Source organism: Torulaspora globosa, chromosome 6 (genome assembly GCF_014133895.1).
Source record: "Torulaspora globosa chromosome 6, complete sequence".
NCBI lineage: Eukaryota > Fungi > Ascomycota > Saccharomycetes > Saccharomycetales > Saccharomycetaceae > Torulaspora > Torulaspora globosa.
In genome coordinates, this window is record NC_050732.1 from 877,803 (window position 1) to 896,035 (window position 18,233).

Here is an 18,233-nt window from a genome sequence, read left to right on the forward strand (position 1 = left end):
TACATGTATGCTTGATGCTTTATATAACTCTATGCGTCTAACCCGATTTTTAATCAAGCTTAGTATGCGAAGCTGTTCAGCCGTCATTGGAGAATAGAAAATCGTAGTCGAATAGGTCCAGACCGCCGAAAAGACCCGGAAAATCCATGGGAACGGCGGACGCTAGGTCCAAATCGTTTTTATGATCATTTATCAATCGAGCATCGTTGTTAGCCGCTGCGCGGTCGTTGCTTGCATGGCTTGCTTCGCAAGTACCCAGGGAACTCGATTGTATGTCCACATTCTGGCTTAGAGCCGCAGCTGAAAAAAGCTTGTCGAAGTTGCCAAGATTGACATTGTTACCTGCCAAGCTTCTATCGGAGAAAGCCGGATAAGATGCCGCCGACTCCTGCTTCGGAATAATTGCGTTTTCTCCGTCTATTACACCTCTCACCTCTCGGAAAATTGCACTCAAGTGTTCGGCTGGCAAGCGCACCAGATGGTTTCTCTTCTTCAATTGGCTAATCACTGTACCCCTACCATCGAGATCCAAAGCCAAAGCCATGCTCAAAGCTTTAACTGATCGTTGGTTCATCTTTTCGACATGCCTTAGCCTTAACATGGTATTCCACAGTTCACCTTTTTTCATCCTCTGAATAATGACATCGAAAAGAGCTAGCATCTTGAATACCGAAAAATATGTAAACCTTAGATGCTTGGATGCCACACGGTACACACTTTCTAAGGCAGACTCAAGATCCATCTTCAGGGCCTTAAGTGTTTCCATCTTTTGATTGCTTGTCTGCAAATGATCGCTGTTGTTTGAAGCCTCATCCTGATAATTGCAGAAGATGATATTGTTAGCCATTTCTATTCTCATAATGATGCCCAGCATCCCGAAAAATGTTGAGGAAAGAGCGATTTGAGTACCTTTTGTGATATTGTAGCAATAAGACGGCAGCAAACTAGACTTATATCCATCGCCAAAATATTTGGTTATGAAACTTATCAATGTGAGCGCGTCAGAGCATACACGCACAAGATACTTTCCGTAAAGTGGCAATTGTTCGGAATTTTCTATCGCAGCTGATTCAAAATGGTAAAACAGTGCCATTGAAGCCCTTAAAAGCACTACTCTGCTCATCATCACTGAGTGCAGACCAATCGAATTTTGGGCCTTACCCATATTGGACTTGCGGAATTCGGTGGTTTCATGTATTGCCCCATCGGGTGCTTTTTCCAGATTTCTAGTGTCAAAGGTCTCGGCGAGAAAGTCTTCAATCCTGCCTCGTAATTCCTCCATTTCACCTAAATTGAATGAGCCTCTATAGGTCAAAGATAGCTTATCCATATCATAAATCAGCAGGGCCAAAAATGAGCGCTTCAAACAAAGCTCATGCACCCTTATTTCAAAGGCATCCTGTCCGAGCTTGTCTCGTTTGATTTTCCGCATATAATCCTCCATAGCATGGGAACCTTTAAGGTTCATAAACTGATCCATTGCAGTGTCCAAAGACAAGGCATGTCTACCTTTCAAGCTTGATTCGAGGCAAACAGTAGTGATTACAGCAATCCATAATGTCCTTCTGTGAATTATTACGCTTGGATCTTCCAATTCGCACATCCTAGGAAAGTCAGACGGATCACGATGGAGCCCTATGGAGGAGGCCAACATGACAATTACTCCAGTGAGAACATCGGTTGGATGTTCAAGAAAAAAATCGCCCTCTTCTGGTGAATAGATAAAGAATGACCATATGTAAAGGAGGCACGTTATGATGTTTTCGTTCGCACAGGCAAACAAATTCTCAGCAGATAGAACATTCTCAGCTAAAAGAATAGTCTCATTACCAATTGGATATTTATTGATGACATCCCTGTTGCTGTCGCTATCCATCTCCTCCGCTCCTTCATTGAGGAATAAAAGTGAGATATATGACAATTTTAATATGACGAGAAGAATACATAAATTCTCCATCTTGCTTCGCAGTCTGGAACGGCCGAGTTTGATCTTGATCTTGGTGGGGTCATCTTCATCTTCGAATAAGGTTGATGCCAATGATTCTTCGAAATGTTGCTTATTCAGAAACGGAAGGTCAGGAAAAACGCATTCATAAAAATGTGCCTTGTAGCTATTGAGTATCTTAAGTGGGGGCAATATTTCTTGCATTTCTAAAATGAACGACTTTAGCGCTTCTGAGTAGTCGCCGTTGCTTGGGCAGATATCCTCCAAGTAGTTTCGATCGAATGAGGACCTCATGGCATTAGGCAGCATCCCTACTCGCACCCTATCTTTGGTGTTATTCTGTAATATTCTTTCCGTGAATTCGTTTATTCTCGCTTTTTGAGCTTCATTGTGACATTGGCTTATGAGCTTCTCTTTAAGCTTAGAGACATTATCTCTGACAGACGGAAGCGCTCTGGAGACACTGGCATTTGCTGATAACGCCGGAATCATGGTATTATTCGACGGACCTAGGAACACTGCAGCAATCAGGCCAGACAGGAAAGGGTCCTGTGTGATTGCGTAATTCTCCGACAGAGGTTTAACTTCGCGTTTCATGACTCTATTCATAATCATACAGGGATGTGTCCTGTACAGGTTAACCTGGATGTCATCTAGATCGGGCACACCGTATGCCGGCCAGCCCTTGACTTTCTTAGCCTGTTGTGTACCAGAAGGATAACTTGATTCTCGAAGTCGCTTAGACGCACCGGTATAATGCTGTTCCTTGTTTAAACCATCTTGTGCTTTACTTTTCCAATACGCCACTTCTTTCTCCAGCCGTGCAATAGTTGCATCTTTGCTAGGGTTCTTTGGCGCCGGTTGCTGTTCCACATCATACACACATTGTATACCATGTTGGACACACCTGCTGCATCGTGGCTTCTCGCGATCGCATTTAGTTTTAGACCGTCGACAGGCTTGGCAAACAAAAGATATCCTATTGCGCTTCTTTGTATGAGCATCAGCGCCCGATGACGGTGGCATTTGACCCTCCTCCAGCGAACCTAGAGCCGTAGAACCGCTCCCGCTATCCAATCCCAGTGGTTGCATGTACATAAACACGCAAGATCAGGTTCAATATCCTTCCTAGTCCATAAGTATCAGACCGATAAGAAAGTTGATCCAGCCTTTCCTGAGTAACAGGGTGTTCTAGTGTCAAGAGACGATGCCAAGGGGAAAAACATTAACCCCGACAGACTATGAGAAAATACAACTTTAGAGCTCATGAGTGTGAAGTAACAAGAATATGTGGAAGATAGAAGATATGCCGCCTCTTGCACTTAAAAGGTACTTATATAGGCTAAGTGGCCGTTCTTGTGTAATGGTAATACAGTGTATGATATATTGATATGAATATCTCACAAGTAGGAATTTGAGTGGTATGGTGAATGTGATGCGTTGTTATTGTGGCTGTAAAAGCTCGTCTCGGGCCTCATTAAATTGCTTCTGCTGCCATTTGCGGCATTTGCCCTGGGGTGGTCGTAACTTCCAAGTGTCTCGGTGTTCCCCAACACAGCTGATGTTGGTTGTACAGGTTGCGGTACGCCGCTCTGTGCGCCAAATCTGTTTGATGAACTTGAAAAAGTGTAAGTGCTAGCCTCATCATCAAACAAGGTCTTATTGTTACCGTTCCCGAAGGCATCTGCACGGAGGATTTTTTCCTGGTCAGTTTCGTTTGTATCCATTGCAGCTTTCCTTAATTCGAAGAGCTCTGCTTCAGATTTATTTGCATGTTCAAATGCGGTGCCGTTGGGGCCCTGAACTTTTGGAATGAATGAGACACGATCGTCCTTGAGTGGCTGGTAGCGAGCATCTGGGTTCCTGTGTAACAGAGCCAATGTGCATGTTATGATGGTGAAGATCAAGAGGAACAAAGCGAAAACTGCGTTTAGAACGAAAAGAATGACAGCCATCACCGAGGATACCACTGCCGGCTGCTTGAAAAGGTTGCTGAAGAAAAGAAAGAACAGGGAATTGATCAGATTCACCAAGTGGATGGCAATGTTGAAAATGTTGGTTCTCTTATCCAAATAAGGTCTTTTCCAGCATAGGCATACGAAATAAGCCAGCTCGATCACAAAGATAATCATAGCCTGGGCCTTGCCATACTGCTGCAACACAGCGACAAAGAGGGATCTCAGGAAACTGTAACACAGCAGGGGCACCAACCACCAGAAGTAATCCGCCTTGAATTGGGTATACAGGAACCCGTATCTATTCAAAAAGCCTGCGTCACCATAAAGCAAATATGCCGGATTCTTGTACAGCCGCTGGGATTCGCGACCTTTTATCATTATCCTCACGGTACCATATGCGAGTAAGCCAGTGACGACGGTTAACATGACCACCGCGTCGACCACCACGGCGGGGGAATCGATTTGTGTGAACTCCCATATGCAGAGCAGCGAGACCTGAGGAAATGCGATGATTGCGAGTCTGAAGAGCGTACCCTTGATGATGCTGCCCCAGTTCTTCCTGTACTGGAAGAAATTAGAGCTTTCTGCCATCAGCCTTGCGCGCGTCAGCACTTCCAGAAGTGCTTTAAAGAAGATCAAACAAAACACCACGCAGAACAAAAAGAACAGAAAGAAGACGATACCTGTCAGGAACAAATTTGATAGTTCAATACCTGCCTTGAAAGCCACTCTTTCAATTCCGCGCAACACGAGGATTCTCGACGAATACTCCGTTGTGTTGCGCTCAGTGGTTGTGTACAACTCCGAATCATCCAACAAAGATTCAAAGCTGTAGTCCGCTGATGACGCCAAACTGATTCTCTTGGCGAGTCTTTCCAGGTTTCTCTTTTGCACACTGATACTCAACACGTCCTTGTTGGCGACGACCACCGTAGATACCCCGTTCGTAGCCTGGACATACCAGTCGAAGATGTTTTGCATAAACTTGACATTGATGATACCCATGGACCACTGGAAATTCTGGGTCCACGCCGCGGCGATCGGGGGCACACGAGCGACGCCCATCATAGCAGTGATGGCGAGATTCTGGAAGTAGATGAAAAGCGAGATCGAATTCGACGCGATGTGTGCCGCAGTGGTGCTGTACCCGATAACAGAGACGAACCCTGAAGTCAACACACCGATCCCGGACACCGCAGCGATCGGCCACGAAGCGTACTTTGTCTGCACGGTCTTGTCGTTGGTGAGCACCGCCTGGACACAGGCCAGCGGCCGCGAGTACTCGGTGTCGTTGCGCGAGTATACCACAACTCTGATCTGTGCGTCGAGGTCCGGAATCGTGTACGCCACGCCCGGGATCTGTTTCGTGATATCGCTGCTTATCGTGTAGCTCGACCGCACGTCGATACGTCCCGCGGAGAGCGGACAAAGCGTCACCTCATTCAAAGAACACAAATCAAACGTCTGCTCCACCACCTTGAGCCCATACGTGATCAGCTCCGCCTTCACAGTAACATTTTCGCTAATCGTCGTCGTCGCGTCGATCTTGAACACAACGCTCGAGTTCCCGGGATAGTATCTCACGTCGAAATACGAAGCTGTGAACTCCGAATTCTCCATACATGTCAGCAGCGACGAGGTCCTCAGATGGCTTGAACTCGCACTCACGTTGTTTGCGCCCACCAGGGCGCACCGGAGCACCAGTACCAGCGCTGCCAGTCCTCCTTGCAGCCAATTCCACTTCATCGCTCGTTACTGTCCTGAACCTGGTTCTCCGACACTGTTTCTGCAACTAGTCAAGTATATAGCAGCCTATCGCTCCAAGTCCTGCAAGAGAGGCTGTTCCATCCATAGTATAATTAGCAGCAGATACGTGGAGGAGAAACGACGCGAAACCGGCCCCGCCGCTACCCGGCCTGGCTATTCTGTTACCCGGCCTACTGTCTGACGTCCACAATTCCGGGCCCAACTCCGCACTTCCGCCCGGACCACCGCGGGGAACCCCCTGCAGGACCAAAGTCCTCAACAGCCGCCGACAGCGCGCTGCCTGTGGTGCGAGCGTCACGACTGCTCGGGTGGGTCGATGACCCTGCGTCTCCACCGAGCACTACGTCGCTATATAAATAAGCCGACACCGCCATAGAGTACTTATGCGTCTGTCCCACTACAGCACCAACTCATAACTCCATGGCCCCTACCGCAAACGTATCCTTAACCCAGGACGGCCCCAGCCTGGCCGTCCCTAAGCCTGCCAAGGCTGCTGCCGTCGCCCAACAGCACGACACGCCCCGTGAGTACGAGCATCTGACGAGCGTGCGCGCGGTCAAGCAGCTGCCGATAGCGGAGCGGCTGCAGCCTGGGCTCGCGCCCCATTATTCCCCGCATCTCGAGGGCATCTCGGAGTACGAACGGCTGTACCGCGAGTCGATCGAGAACCCGGCCAAGTTTTTCGGCGACCGGGCGCGCCAGTTTCTGAACTGGACGCGTGACTTCGACACGGTGTTTGTGCCGGATCCGGTGACGGGGAAGCCGTCGTTCGAGCAGAACGCGTGGTTTCTGAACGGGCAGCTGAATGCGTGCTACAACTGTGTGGACCGGCACGCGTTGGCGTCGCCGCAGCGCGCGGCGATCGTCTACGAGGGCGACGAGCCCGGCCAGGGCTACACTCTCACGTACCGCGAGCTGCTCGAGCAGGTGTGCAAGGTGGCGCAGGTGCTGTACCACACCATGGGGGTCCGCAAGGGCGACACCGTGGCGGTGTACATGCCGATGGTCCCGCAGGCGCTGGTGACGTTGCTGGCGATAGTGCGGATCGGCGCCGTCCACTCCGTCGTGTTTGCTGGGTTCTCGTCGAACTCGCTTCGCGACCGTATCAACGACGCGGATTCCCGCGTCGTGATCACAACCGACGAGTCGCGCCGCGGCGGCAAGATCGTCGAGACGAAGCGCATCGTGGACGACGCGCTCAAGGAATGCCCCCGCGTGCGCCACGTGCTGGTCTACAAGCGCACGCACAACGAGGCGGTGTCGTACCAGCGGCCCCGCGACCTCGACTGGGACGACGAGGTGAAGAAGTACAAGGGCTACTGCCCCTGCGAGCCCGTCGACTCGGAGCATCCGCTGTTCTTGCTCTACACGTCCGGCTCCACAGGCTCGCCTAAGGGCGTGCAGCACTCCACTGCGGGATATTTGCTCGGTGCGCTGCTCTCTATGCGCTACACGTTCGACGTGCACCAGCCGGACGTGTTTTTCACCGCGGGCGATATCGGGTGGATCACCGGTCACACATACGTAGTGTACGGACCCCTTCTCTACGGATGCACTACGCTTGTGTTCGAAGGCACCCCTGCGTACCCCAACTTTTCGCGGTACTGGGAGATCATCGACAAGCACCGCGTGACGCAGTTCTACGTGGCGCCCACAGCGCTGCGGCTGTTGAAGCGTGCAGGCGACTCGTTCATTGAAGGCTACTCGCTCAAGTCCTTGCGGTGTCTGGGCTCGGTGGGCGAGCCAATAGCCGCCGAGGTCTGGGAGTGGTTCTCGAGCCGCATCGGCAAGGACCAGATCCCGATCGTCGACACGTATTGGCAGACGGAGTCTGGGTCGCACCTGGTGACGCCGCTGGCCGGCGGCGTCACGCCCATGAAGCCCGGTTCCGCATCGTTCCCGTTCTTCGGGATCGAGCCAGCGATCCTGGACCCGACTACTGGCCGCGAGATCGTCGGCGACCACGCTGAGGGCGTGCTCGCCGTCAAGGGCGCCTGGCCGTCGTTCGCCAGAACCATCTGGAACAATCACGACCGGTATCTCGACACGTATCTGCGCCCTTACAAGAACGTGTACTTTACCGGCGACGGCGCGGCACGCGACAAGGATGGTTACATTTGGATCTTGGGCCGTGTGGACGACGTGGTCAACGTGTCGGGCCATCGGTTGTCTACAGCAGAGATTGAGGCAGCGATTATCGAGGACGCCATTGTCGCTGAATGTGCCGTGGTTGGTTTCCATGACGACTTGACGGGCCAGGCGGTCGCGGCGTTTGTCGTGCTAAAGAACAAATCGAACTGGTCGCAGGCTTCGGACGTGGATTTGCAGGACATCAAGAAACATCTGATTCTGACTGTGAGAAAGGATATCGGGCCTTTTGCTGCTCCTAAGCTGATTGTGATTGTGGACGACTTGCCCAAGACGCGGTCGGGCAAGATCATGAGAAGGATCCTCAGGAAGATTCTCGCTGGCGAAGCTGACCAACTGGGCGATGTGTCCACGTTGTCGAACCCTGGAGTCGTGAGACATTTGATCGACTCGGTAAAGCTCTGATTAGATTTCTGTCTCTTGTTATTTTTTTTCCGTATTCTTATGTACCACTTACTCAAGACGCTTAACGTATTTGCTTGTTCCGAGGGGCTGATGAGCTACGGGACGGCTGCCGATGTTACGTCACTAGACGAGGACTTGAAGTTGCTGCGTGAGCGTAAGTTCTCTCAGGAGTCCATTGAGGATATCAAACGCTGGGTTTTTCAGTCAGTTCTAGAGGACCAGCAGCCAGCACAGTCGCTGCTCGAGAGTCTCAAGGACGGTACCGTCCTGTGTAGGCTGGCCAACCGATTGTACATCGCTGATGTCGGGGATGGAAGAGAACTAATCAAATGGAGAAAGTCGACTATGCCGTTTGTGCAAATGGAGCAGATATCGCAGTTCTTGGGCTTTGCGCGGTCCTATGGGGTGCCCGAGGACGAACTGTTCCAGACAGTCGATCTGTTCGAGGAGAAGGATCCCGCGATAGTATATCAGACGTTGAAGTCGCTGTCGAGATATGCAAACAAGAAGCATCCGCAGAAATTTGTCGTCTTGGGACCGCAGTTGGCGACCAAGAGGCCTCGTCCGCCAGTCAAGCAGAAACCTAGCCACCTGCAGACCGGTTGGAGTACCACGGAGTACGGATACATGGGCGGAGCTTCGCAGAGCACAGAGAAAGTCGTGTTTGGTCAAAGAAGAGACATCAAGTGAGTAATTTTTAGTCTGCTAGGTCCAGCTCGGACGCAATGTGTATAACTTGACCAACGTACCGCGGGACATCTGCGGGCATTGATGTTTCGAGGTCATCAGGCTTCAACAACAGCTGCTTTTTCTTCAAATGTCTTACGCACGACCAGAGCCCGCTCATTGTGCTGCAACGGATCACCTTGTAGCTCTGGTGCAAAAACATGACCCCTGGAACCACCACCAGAACAACATCCTCCTTCAGCAGCGACTCCCAGTTGATCTTGTTGGAGTCAGCAATGGTTTTTGTGACTAGTATGCACCTTGATCCCCTGCGCTCCTGTTTCGAGCCATCGCTGGTGCTGGGGGATAGTGCCCAGTAAGCAATTAAACCACCTGTCACACAGACAGCACTGATGGCACCGACAACACCAAGTAGCCTCCGAGAGTGATCTCTAGATCTCATCGGCCGACATTGTTGTGCCCTCGGAGTGCTTCATTACTAAACGCGTTCCTTTCACTGTAAGACGAGCACCACCTCATTGCAACAACGGAAGGAATGAGACGCGATGGCACCCTATTTAATGCTTCTACGGTTCACATCGACCACATTACAACAGCACTAAACTGTCTTATACCATTCGGCATCAAGGAAGAAGTGATCATTTTCATAGATAATGATGGGTTATCCTTTGCCAGGGAACTGAACCATGTAATGCGTATCCAGTTATTCCTAGCGAGGGAACTGTTTATGTCCTTCTCATACGATAATGGCAATGACAACGAGGAGCCAACTAAGGTTTGTGTTAAGATAAGCCATTTGCTTGATAGCTTCAATGTGGCTAACAGAAATATCGATGACGTTGTAGAGTGCACTATGTCATACGATGGCTACGGATCACCATTTGTGCTCATATTCGAAGACTCTACAGTTTCAGAACGTGTTGAATACTCAACGTACCTCGTACAGGGCAGCACCAACGGGGGACTAGAGATCGATAGAGATCAAGTCATTTTTGAATGCATAATCAAGGGCGACGTGCTTTATGCAGCAATGAATGAACTTAAGGAGACCGGCTGTAAAGAATGCTATTTGTTTGCAAAGACGAATGATAATGGTGATCATGTCTTCGCGCTTATATCAGATTCACAACTTGGTCTTTCCAAAATACGACTGCCAAACAGTAGATCAATCCTTGAGAAACTGGAGATCTACGACACAGACTATGAAACGGTGATACATGGTAGACTGGTAATTGCCAGCTTTGATTTCAATCTGTTTGACAAAATGCGAATGAGTATTCGCATAGCCAGTAAAGTGTTGTTCAAAATGGATGCTCACGGACTACTAAGCGTCAACATTCTTAGTCAAACAGATGATGTTCTTGTTTCCGAGACGAGGCCTACGATAAATCGAGCCAGAAGTCTTGATGGACCAAGACAAATGCAGCTACCGAGAGATTACCCCGGGATTGTAGTCGAAGTGTGCCTCATCGAAAGAGAGCAATTTGACGATAGCGCTAAAAGGAATATAGAGATACTGATGGATAGCGGCGAACGAGAGAAAGCCGCTTCAAGTGGCATAGGCGCTGGCAGCAATAGCAGGGGGAATATCCCAACATTTCACCGTGAAGAGATTGACCTCCAGAATGGACGTCGGGCCTCGCCCTTCAAAAATGACTTACCGCTATTCTTTTGAATTAACAAATTGCAAATTTCTAATTACTCAACTATGTATAGTACGAATCAAAAGCTTGTGAAATTTGCTTATTGTTGAGAGAAGTGTTCCAAGATCATGGCACGCTCGTCGGTCTCAGCACCCCAGTTGGTGACGACGACGACGGAGGCACCGACGACCTTTCTGACGTTTCCATCGCGGTCAACCTTACCCAAACCGGCCCATTCACCCAATTGCTTAGCATCAGCAACCTTGATCAATGGGACCTTGTTTTCTGGATCGTTAGCCAAACCTTCGACTAACTTGATGATGTTGTCTTCGGTAACAGAGCTGACCAAGACGACCAACTGAGCTTGACCCTTAGTCAAAGCCTTAGCAGACTCTCTCAAACCTCTAGCCAAACCATCGTGAACCAAGGCGGTTCTCAAGACAACCTTCAAAGCATCCTCGATGGTGACTTCAGCGGTTTGCTCAACAACTTCTTCTTGGACTTCAACAACTTCTTCAACGTCAGACATTTCTCTTGATATGGCTAGTGGGACTTCTTCGACAGCTAGAAATAATTACTGCTCCGTACTCAGATAAGCCAACCTTCAGTGTTAACAGTAATCTCCGCTGCCATGCAATTAACCATCTCGACTTCATTTTCCAAATTTCACTATTGTTGCTTGGTTAGTATCCGAAGGTCTGTGACGCGCACTCTCGCCGAAACAAAACTCTTTCCTTGGTGTACGGGTCTTTGAGGGTGCACGGGTGTGAGCAGTCTTAGAATTTATTAACAGCACTCTTCAAAGTCTATAGCGTCTTGAAATAAGATTCAATAAATAGTGTGGTTAAGAAAGAGGGATATCTGTAGTGCATTAACCTTTCCTCCTGAGGAATTGATTTGTTAGAGAATATCAAATAAGAACTACATATGGCTACTTTAGATACGTGCATAGTAAAGTGCGCTTGCTTTGTGCTGGTTCTCTCGGTGCAAAGAAACCGGTCTTTGCCGCTTTAAAGCGAAGTTAAACGAGGAGCTAAATTGGCTTTGCATTATTCAGGTTGCCCATCATACCTAACATCTCGTCATATTTCCATCTCCCCAATACACTCTGCTGTACCACTTCTTCCCACACCCACGCTCATCTCGGCATCTTCGTCGTCTTCATCATCTTCAATGGCGTTCTCAAAGTCGGTCTTGCTGATGGCAGCATCATCGCCATCCTCAAAATCAAGATCGAAGAAGTCGTCATCACTGCCAACAATCTTCTCGTACAGAACCTTGGCAGCCGTAACGACTTCGTCGTACGAGATCTCCGCAGATGGCATGGCTGTGTAAAGGACGCCATTGTCACTGGCGCCTGGAATCAGTCTTTCCGAGTCTTCGCGATTTATATCAAACAGACTGGGATCGACCACAGCAAAAGGCGGGGTGGAAGTGTACTGAATGTGGTATAGCTTGAGCAAAAACTGTATCTTTTCTCTTGGAACATACTCCTTGAAGGATTGACCCAGTCGCACAGAATTGATCACGGGTTCGCCATTAGGGCCAAATCGTAGGATGGATTCGTCATTTTCCAAGTCTGATGAGGATTCTCTGACGATACTAGCTTCCATTGCCTCCAGTGCGGCGTCTAAATCCATTTCAGCACGTGGACCCTGCTGTGTTGTAGAGAGATACCATATACTAGTCCCCTTTGGACACGTCTCACTACCGGAGCCCAGAATGAACGATTGAACAACTTCTTGGTTCCCCGACTTTAGCGACCCTGGAGGAAATACAACAACGGCTGCTGATTCTCCTTCGGTAAACCACTCCTCGCATGATTTTTCGACGATACAAGTCAATCTATGAATTTCATACTTCTGTTCAGGGGCGTTTTGATTGTATTTGGGAGCCTGCGTTGGCGAGATGACCACCTTTTCGGTAACGGAAACTTTAGAGCCATCGTTGAAATAGGCAATCTTACTGCTTGGATCATATGAAGCCAGAGATTCATTGAGCTTGTACATGGCACCACCGACAGCAGCAGATCTACAGAATCCTTGCGACAGTTCACCAGGGCCACCGTATTTTGAGTAAAGAACCGAAAAAGGTCCATAAACATCAAAACTGCTCAGATAGCGACGTATCCTTTGCAGCACTTCCGGGGTTTTGGTATGCATATTGTAGCACAATCCGATAGAAAACATCAGCTCAAAAACTTGCGGTTTGTCAAGTTTAAACTTCTCCACAAGCATGTCACCAATAGGTCTGTTAGAGTAGGGCTCCCAAATCTCAGGTTGCTCTTCCCAGTTTAGGACAAATTTAATAAATTTCATTAGGTTTCGTTTGGTCATTAAAGGTAAATTTTGGTCGGTAAAAATTTCCTGCTTCGTGTTTGTGAGCTTTTCAAAAGAATCGTTCTCGTACGTGTGGAAGCTCGATAGTGATTGGAATTCCAGATATTGATGAACTCTCGAATTGACTAGGACAGATAACAGATCGGATTTAGCGAAGAGAATCTTTGGCGCAAGGTCGAGACCAAAATCCCTTGAAGCAAACCTTCCTCTCCCATTTTCGATGCTCGTTGAAACGTACAGCTTGGCGTTAGAATAGCATTTGGGGTATTCACCTTCATTGACTTGGTTTACCCACCTTTTTATTTGGTCTACAGTCATCGTAGCCGAACTGTCTCCATAGTGATCGTTCTTATCGATGTGCAACACTTTCGAGCCTTGCCAGGACAAAGCAGCTGCGAGGACACTCTCAACCATCCCAGTGCCCACTATCAAAACGTCAACTTTGTCGGGAGTGCTGTCAGGCAACGGATCTTCGATACCTGCTAAATGTGGTACCACTATGGAAGATGAATTGCTTAAAACCGGTCTACGCTCCGCCATGGAAGGACGACGTTCGGGACTAAGCATTTTTAAAGTTTCTTCACAATAAGCTTTCAAAGGAAAATTTTCTCAGAAGGAATGGGTGCCAGAGGCTTGCTATTTCTGTTTATGTGCTAAAACCACTCGTGCAGCAATGAGAGCTAAATAATAACAATTCGAAGAGGTCTGGAATGGTGGATAGTTGAAACTGATAGCTTAAAAACGTCTTGATGTTCTGTTTGCCACGGTCCAACATGTTTGTTGAGGTTATCACTATGGTTTCAATTTTTTTTTCGGGTTCTTATTGCTAGGCGCGTCGTGTAAAAATTTTTCATGCGTGTGTGTTGTCAGTTCTCAAGAAAAGCTTAATTGGGCTTTGACGTCAGAACGACTGGCTGAGTGAAACCATGCAGTTCGCCGTATGTAAGCCGGTTAGCTAGCCAGGCTTATTGATGGCAACACGCATTGTAAAACCGATCCTCTCAAGTAGCAGTCATTCACTTTTGACCTTGGAGAGATGAGCCCACCAACAAGAGCAATCGTTCCATTGGTATGTAAAACCTGGCATCCGAAGGATGTCACAGCGTTTGTCTGGTCGCCATTCTCATCAGCCAGAACCGGATGGCGGTCTTCCCCCTCACCTTCCATGGTCACAGTGTGTCCCTGCAAGCATTGGGTTTTAAGGTCGAATATGTTCAATATATCTGTCCCAATCTTGCGGCTTGTATCGGCAGTATCAGGAATACTCTTGTTCAGGAACAACTGATCGACTTCTTCTTGTGTGAAACCACCAAGACTCACGCTTATTGGACCAACGGTGACCATCGACTGTCCAACAAGGCAAATCTCTATAGGCACCAAGCCTTCAACTTCGTCCCTACCATACGTGGTGATCGACGACCACGTTTCTGACTCTAGATCAAACCACCACATGTCGCCAAAGACTTTGGTATTATCTGAACCGCCATGTATGACAACAACGCCTCCCTCAGAGGTCTGTTTTCTTCCTTGCAATGAACCATAGGAGTGCACTGGTGATCCCATCCTCTGCCTAAGCGAAGAATTACTGTCTGATCTCATTTCCTTGCCAGTAGCATGGTGTCTCGAATGAGAGGTCTCCTTCCTGGCATGCGGGATGTTAGGAAAAATTGGTTTGGTCTTATGCTTTTCTGTCGGTGATTCAATGCAAAAATTCTTTGCCAATTGACCTAGAAGACCATCATGTAGGGTAGATTTACCCAATACAGTTGTTTCAGCAAGACTGTAACCGAAGAAAGCCCTACGGCTAGGCCAAAGATCAGTCCCATTGGTTCGTGAAATTATAGTTGCACTGGCGCTATCTCCGAACTTACAGTATCCACGTTTGCCGCGGACGATAACTGGTACCTCAATCCTCCAAAAATCATTCATTGCTTCGTAATTATCGTCACCTGTTTGCCTATAACCGCCAAAAATAAGTATTGTGTAGACGCCCGATCCGTGGTTGGCAATGCAACTTCTTGATAATGAGGAAAGCGAGACAGCAGACGGATTCCAAGAGGATGTACCCTCTTCAGATGGCATACCAATGCATGCGGAGTCATGATATTCATTTCCCTTTTCATGATTACAAGGCAAATGGTTAGGCGCTATCGACATTTGCATGTGTCCAAACCTTGCTGAAAGTGTTGGGAAAGATACAAATTTGTAAGGCTGTGCCATTAATTCAATTTTGGAAAATTTGAAAGTCATTGTATCAAGGATGTAGCCAGTATTGTTGACAAATGCGCGTTTCCTCAAGTGATAGATACCTTTTTCGTCGCATGCACATTCTGTTTTAATCTCCAGTCCCCCATAAAAGAAAATGTGTCTTTCTGTTAGCTTTGAACCTCTCAGGCACAACAAAGGAGGGGGCACACTTCCTGAAACCTCAGGCCTCGATACGTGTGAGGAGGTAAGCGACAGTACGTATAAGCGCGCGTTATTAATCATAGATGGATTATTTATAATCTTTGGCAACAAAGGTGGCGGTAGATTTTCGACTCCATCAACCACAAAGTCCTTTAAATTGGGTCCTTCATCATCATATTTGTGGCACGCCACTAGTCCACCAAGGATGTACACCTGATCATTGACTTCTACAGCACAGTGATAACAAAACGCCGGCAGCTTATGCTCAGAAAACACGGAAGATATCATGGTGGATCCTCCGTAGGCATCGTATTCCCTTAGGATATAGTTAGTACCTTCGATGAAAAGCGGACAGATTTTATCGTCAGTTATAACTTTTGTCGGATCCTTGATGTTAGTAACCAGTTTCCTGAATTCCGCCTTCATTATAGGCATCCACAAAGTATGTCGTTTCAGGATATCTCGGTTCTTGAGATCGACTGTACGAAGTTTTCCATAATGATCAAAATATGAGCTAGTTGACAAAGATTCTCTTATTGCCCTTTTATCGTTCTCCTCTTCGCTGAAGTCCTCATCCAAAACATAACTGGGTAGTTGTTCGTCAACAGGGTCTGGTAAATCCTGGATACAATCGAGGAACTTGTCTAGCAAAGTGTTCGATTTCGAGCGATCGCTGTGTGTGGCAGAGAGATCTGAAGAACTCGTTACGCTCCCCTGCCTCAAGGTGGCATGACTGGTAAGCTTCTTAGACATATAGTACTTTTTCAACCAGTCCTCGTTGTTAGATCGAATCTTCGCCTTCATATGTTTGCCTATCGGAGATGATATTACAGAGACATAGTTTGTCGCATATTTCAGTGGCGAGAAATCGGTTGCTTCTGAACGGCTTCCTAGTCTCTCATACATTTGGGATTTATCTTCATGGTACTTTTCAGGCCACTCATGAGATTTCTCAATCTCTTCATCTAGATTCCGCCGAGGCTTCTGAGGAAAATGTAGAATGTCCATCGACCACAATAACGGTTGATAAAGCTTACGGCCCGCTTTCTGCTATCTAAAATAGCTGATATACAGTCCTGGCGTTGTATGGCTCCAAAGAGGATATCCAGTCGTTAATCACCCCTTCCACCTCTTCATCAACGATCGCGAACTTATGTGACGATCTGCAGCGCGGCGTTGAAAGTGAAGGTGCCAACGATCACATGACCCAGATGTATTTCCATAAGACTATACGATATATAGAGCCAAGAGTGATAGTCAAGAGGTCCTCCGTATCCCATAATGTATCATTGAAACCCATAGAGTTGTCCGTTGCCCGTAAATGATTTTGACCTTTTTTTATTGGTGGAATCTCTATTCACGCCCGAAGTGCCATTGTTATTATTGTTGTTGTCGTTAGTGCTGTTGGTGTTCTTGTTTTTTCTTTCATTCGGCGTCCATGCTGTTGGTTCGGCAAGCATCGATCGAGATCGTTTGAGGCTTGCTATTTTCTTAGAGCTCTTTTGGCTTGTCGGTACGCTGAATTTTTGGGCGTTAGCGACGATTATTTGGAACTTCGGTTGTTTCTTTGTCGTTTTTTTCACTCTACCGGCCTTGGACTGTAGCGATGATGATGAAGAGGCTGCGTTTTTCGAGGTTGCCGTCTTGGTAGGGACTGGCGGCGTCTCACTTTTGAAAGATCCCATTTTGGGAAGCTCTGGTATCTTGAGCGTCTCTATTGACGACAATGCGTTGCATTTAGGCGTCGGGGACAGCTGAAGCCCTTCCACGTCCTCTTTGAACAGTCGATCGTCCACATTGGATTCTGATATTTGTCTAGTCATGACACGTATCCTCTGCGCCGATAGTCTCCCGCTTGATTTTGTAATTGACGAGTTGAGTTGAATGGTTGTTGGTGACGATCCATAGCAATCCTCATCAGCCTCCTGAACGCCCTCGCAGGTATTCAAACTTTCTTTGGACAAAGTCTGTTGACTTCCTGCCTTGCCACTTAATGATTCAACGACCGTTTTCTTCCTCGGCTTGGATGGTGGCGTCTTGGTCATCTTCTTCGCGGTTGGAGGCGAACTGTGTAGTCTAGTTACATCTTTCCGTGCCTTTTGAAAATCTGCTAACGCACTGTTAGAGGAGACCAGAGTCTTTGCATAAGGTGTACCGATCTCATGAAGGACTTTTCTCCCGTACGGTGTCAGCGAGAGAGCCACTCGCTTGGAAGGCGAAGAAGAGGCGGCGGCCATATGATTAGAGTTAAACATGAGGTTTAGATCGATACTCCTTAGTGGCGTTTGTGTGAACTTATTGATATTAGCATCCTTTCCGTGAGATGAACTAATCATAGGGTTGCCAAATAAGTTGCCACTATTAGCGTCGTCCTTCAGAGAACCACTCACAAACCGTAGAGGTGTCCTTGCAGGTGTTTTATGAAGGATACTAAACCCTGCGGGCGATTCGAACAAAAACTCCTTGAACTGCTCTGGCGAGGCTAGTAAGAACTCGTTGGGAAACGCACTCCCACATTGCAGCACAGACGAAGGCTGCATGTTAAAATCATTTAGAGCCTCGCCAGGGGCAGCATTAGCTGCTCCAGATAGTCCAGGCAACATGCTGTTCTCCATCAATGACGAGGAGTTGTCGCTTCCACCTTGTTGCAGGCCTTGGTTTGCGCCTTGGGACATCTGTACCTGATTCGATGAGTATGGAGTGGGAAATTGCGTGTTAGGTAGTGGACTGTGGAAAGCATACTTCAAGTTTTCCGTTATGACTCTGAAAAAATTCGAATCTGATTCCGGTTCAAAAGCAGCTGACGAACCCGCCATGCCAGCGGTCAATCCTTCTTCAACGGACATCCCCTGCGATTGTGGTTGGGGTGGTGGTGAAGGTGCCATAGCTATTTTGCACTCGCCACCGAGAGGGAATACAAATGACTCACGAC

General features: G+C 48.0%; 10 protein-coding genes across 10 annotated transcripts; 3 read left to right on the top strand and 7 right to left on the bottom strand.

Annotated features, from left to right (window-relative positions):
- Positions 1-76: 76 nt before the first annotated feature.
- Positions 77-3,043, bottom strand: HG536_0F04560 (Zn(II)2Cys6 transcription factor; the record flags this gene model as incomplete). Its single annotated transcript, XM_037284908.1, has 1 exon — positions 77-3,043. The coding sequence occupies one exon, from the start codon at positions 3,041-3,043 to the stop codon at positions 77-79; it is 2,967 nt and encodes a 988-aa protein (XP_037140804.1).
- Positions 3,044-3,345: 302 nt separating this feature from the next.
- HG536_0F04570 (transient receptor potential ion channel family protein) lies at positions 3,346-5,649 on the bottom strand (the record flags this gene model as incomplete). The annotated part of the gene is made up of 1 exon (XM_037284909.1): positions 3,346-5,649. One exon carries the CDS (start codon positions 5,647-5,649, stop codon positions 3,346-3,348), a length of 2,304 nt encoding a protein of 767 aa, XP_037140805.1.
- A 441-nt stretch (positions 5,650-6,090) lies between these two features.
- On the top strand, positions 6,091-8,223 carry ACS1 (acetate--CoA ligase 1; the record flags this gene model as incomplete). Its single annotated transcript, XM_037284910.1, has 1 exon — positions 6,091-8,223. The coding sequence occupies one exon, from the start codon at positions 6,091-6,093 to the stop codon at positions 8,221-8,223; it is 2,133 nt and encodes a 710-aa protein (XP_037140806.1).
- A 39-nt stretch (positions 8,224-8,262) lies between these two features.
- Positions 8,263-8,913, top strand: SCP1 (Scp1p; the record flags this gene model as incomplete). Its single annotated transcript, XM_037284911.1, has 1 exon — positions 8,263-8,913. The coding sequence occupies one exon, from the start codon at positions 8,263-8,265 to the stop codon at positions 8,911-8,913; it is 651 nt and encodes a 216-aa protein (XP_037140807.1).
- Positions 8,914-8,920: 7 nt separating this feature from the next.
- Positions 8,921-9,352, bottom strand: PEX22 (ubiquitin-protein transferase activating protein PEX22; the record flags this gene model as incomplete). Its single annotated transcript, XM_037284912.1, has 1 exon — positions 8,921-9,352. One exon carries the CDS (start codon positions 9,350-9,352, stop codon positions 8,921-8,923), a length of 432 nt encoding a protein of 143 aa, XP_037140808.1.
- A 93-nt stretch (positions 9,353-9,445) lies between these two features.
- On the top strand, positions 9,446-10,585 carry RAD17 (Rad17p; the record flags this gene model as incomplete). Its single annotated transcript, XM_037284913.1, has 1 exon — positions 9,446-10,585. One exon carries the CDS (start codon positions 9,446-9,448, stop codon positions 10,583-10,585), a length of 1,140 nt encoding a protein of 379 aa, XP_037140809.1.
- A 68-nt stretch (positions 10,586-10,653) lies between these two features.
- RPS12 (40S ribosomal protein eS12) lies at positions 10,654-11,082 on the bottom strand (the record flags this gene model as incomplete). Its single annotated transcript, XM_037284914.1, has 1 exon — positions 10,654-11,082. One exon carries the CDS (start codon positions 11,080-11,082, stop codon positions 10,654-10,656), a length of 429 nt encoding a protein of 142 aa, XP_037140810.1.
- Positions 11,083-11,635: 553 nt separating this feature from the next.
- MRS6 (GTPase-activating protein MRS6) lies at positions 11,636-13,459 on the bottom strand (the record flags this gene model as incomplete). Its single annotated transcript, XM_037284915.1, has 1 exon — positions 11,636-13,459. One exon carries the CDS (start codon positions 13,457-13,459, stop codon positions 11,636-11,638), a length of 1,824 nt encoding a protein of 607 aa, XP_037140811.1.
- A 384-nt stretch (positions 13,460-13,843) lies between these two features.
- On the bottom strand, positions 13,844-16,309 carry GPB1 (Gpb1p; the record flags this gene model as incomplete). The annotated part of the gene is made up of 1 exon (XM_037284916.1): positions 13,844-16,309. One exon carries the CDS (start codon positions 16,307-16,309, stop codon positions 13,844-13,846), a length of 2,466 nt encoding a protein of 821 aa, XP_037140812.1.
- A 278-nt stretch (positions 16,310-16,587) lies between these two features.
- On the bottom strand, positions 16,588-18,186 carry NDD1 (Ndd1p; the record flags this gene model as incomplete). Its single annotated transcript, XM_037284917.1, has 1 exon — positions 16,588-18,186. The coding sequence occupies one exon, from the start codon at positions 18,184-18,186 to the stop codon at positions 16,588-16,590; it is 1,599 nt and encodes a 532-aa protein (XP_037140813.1).
- Positions 18,187-18,233: the final 47 nt, after the last annotated feature.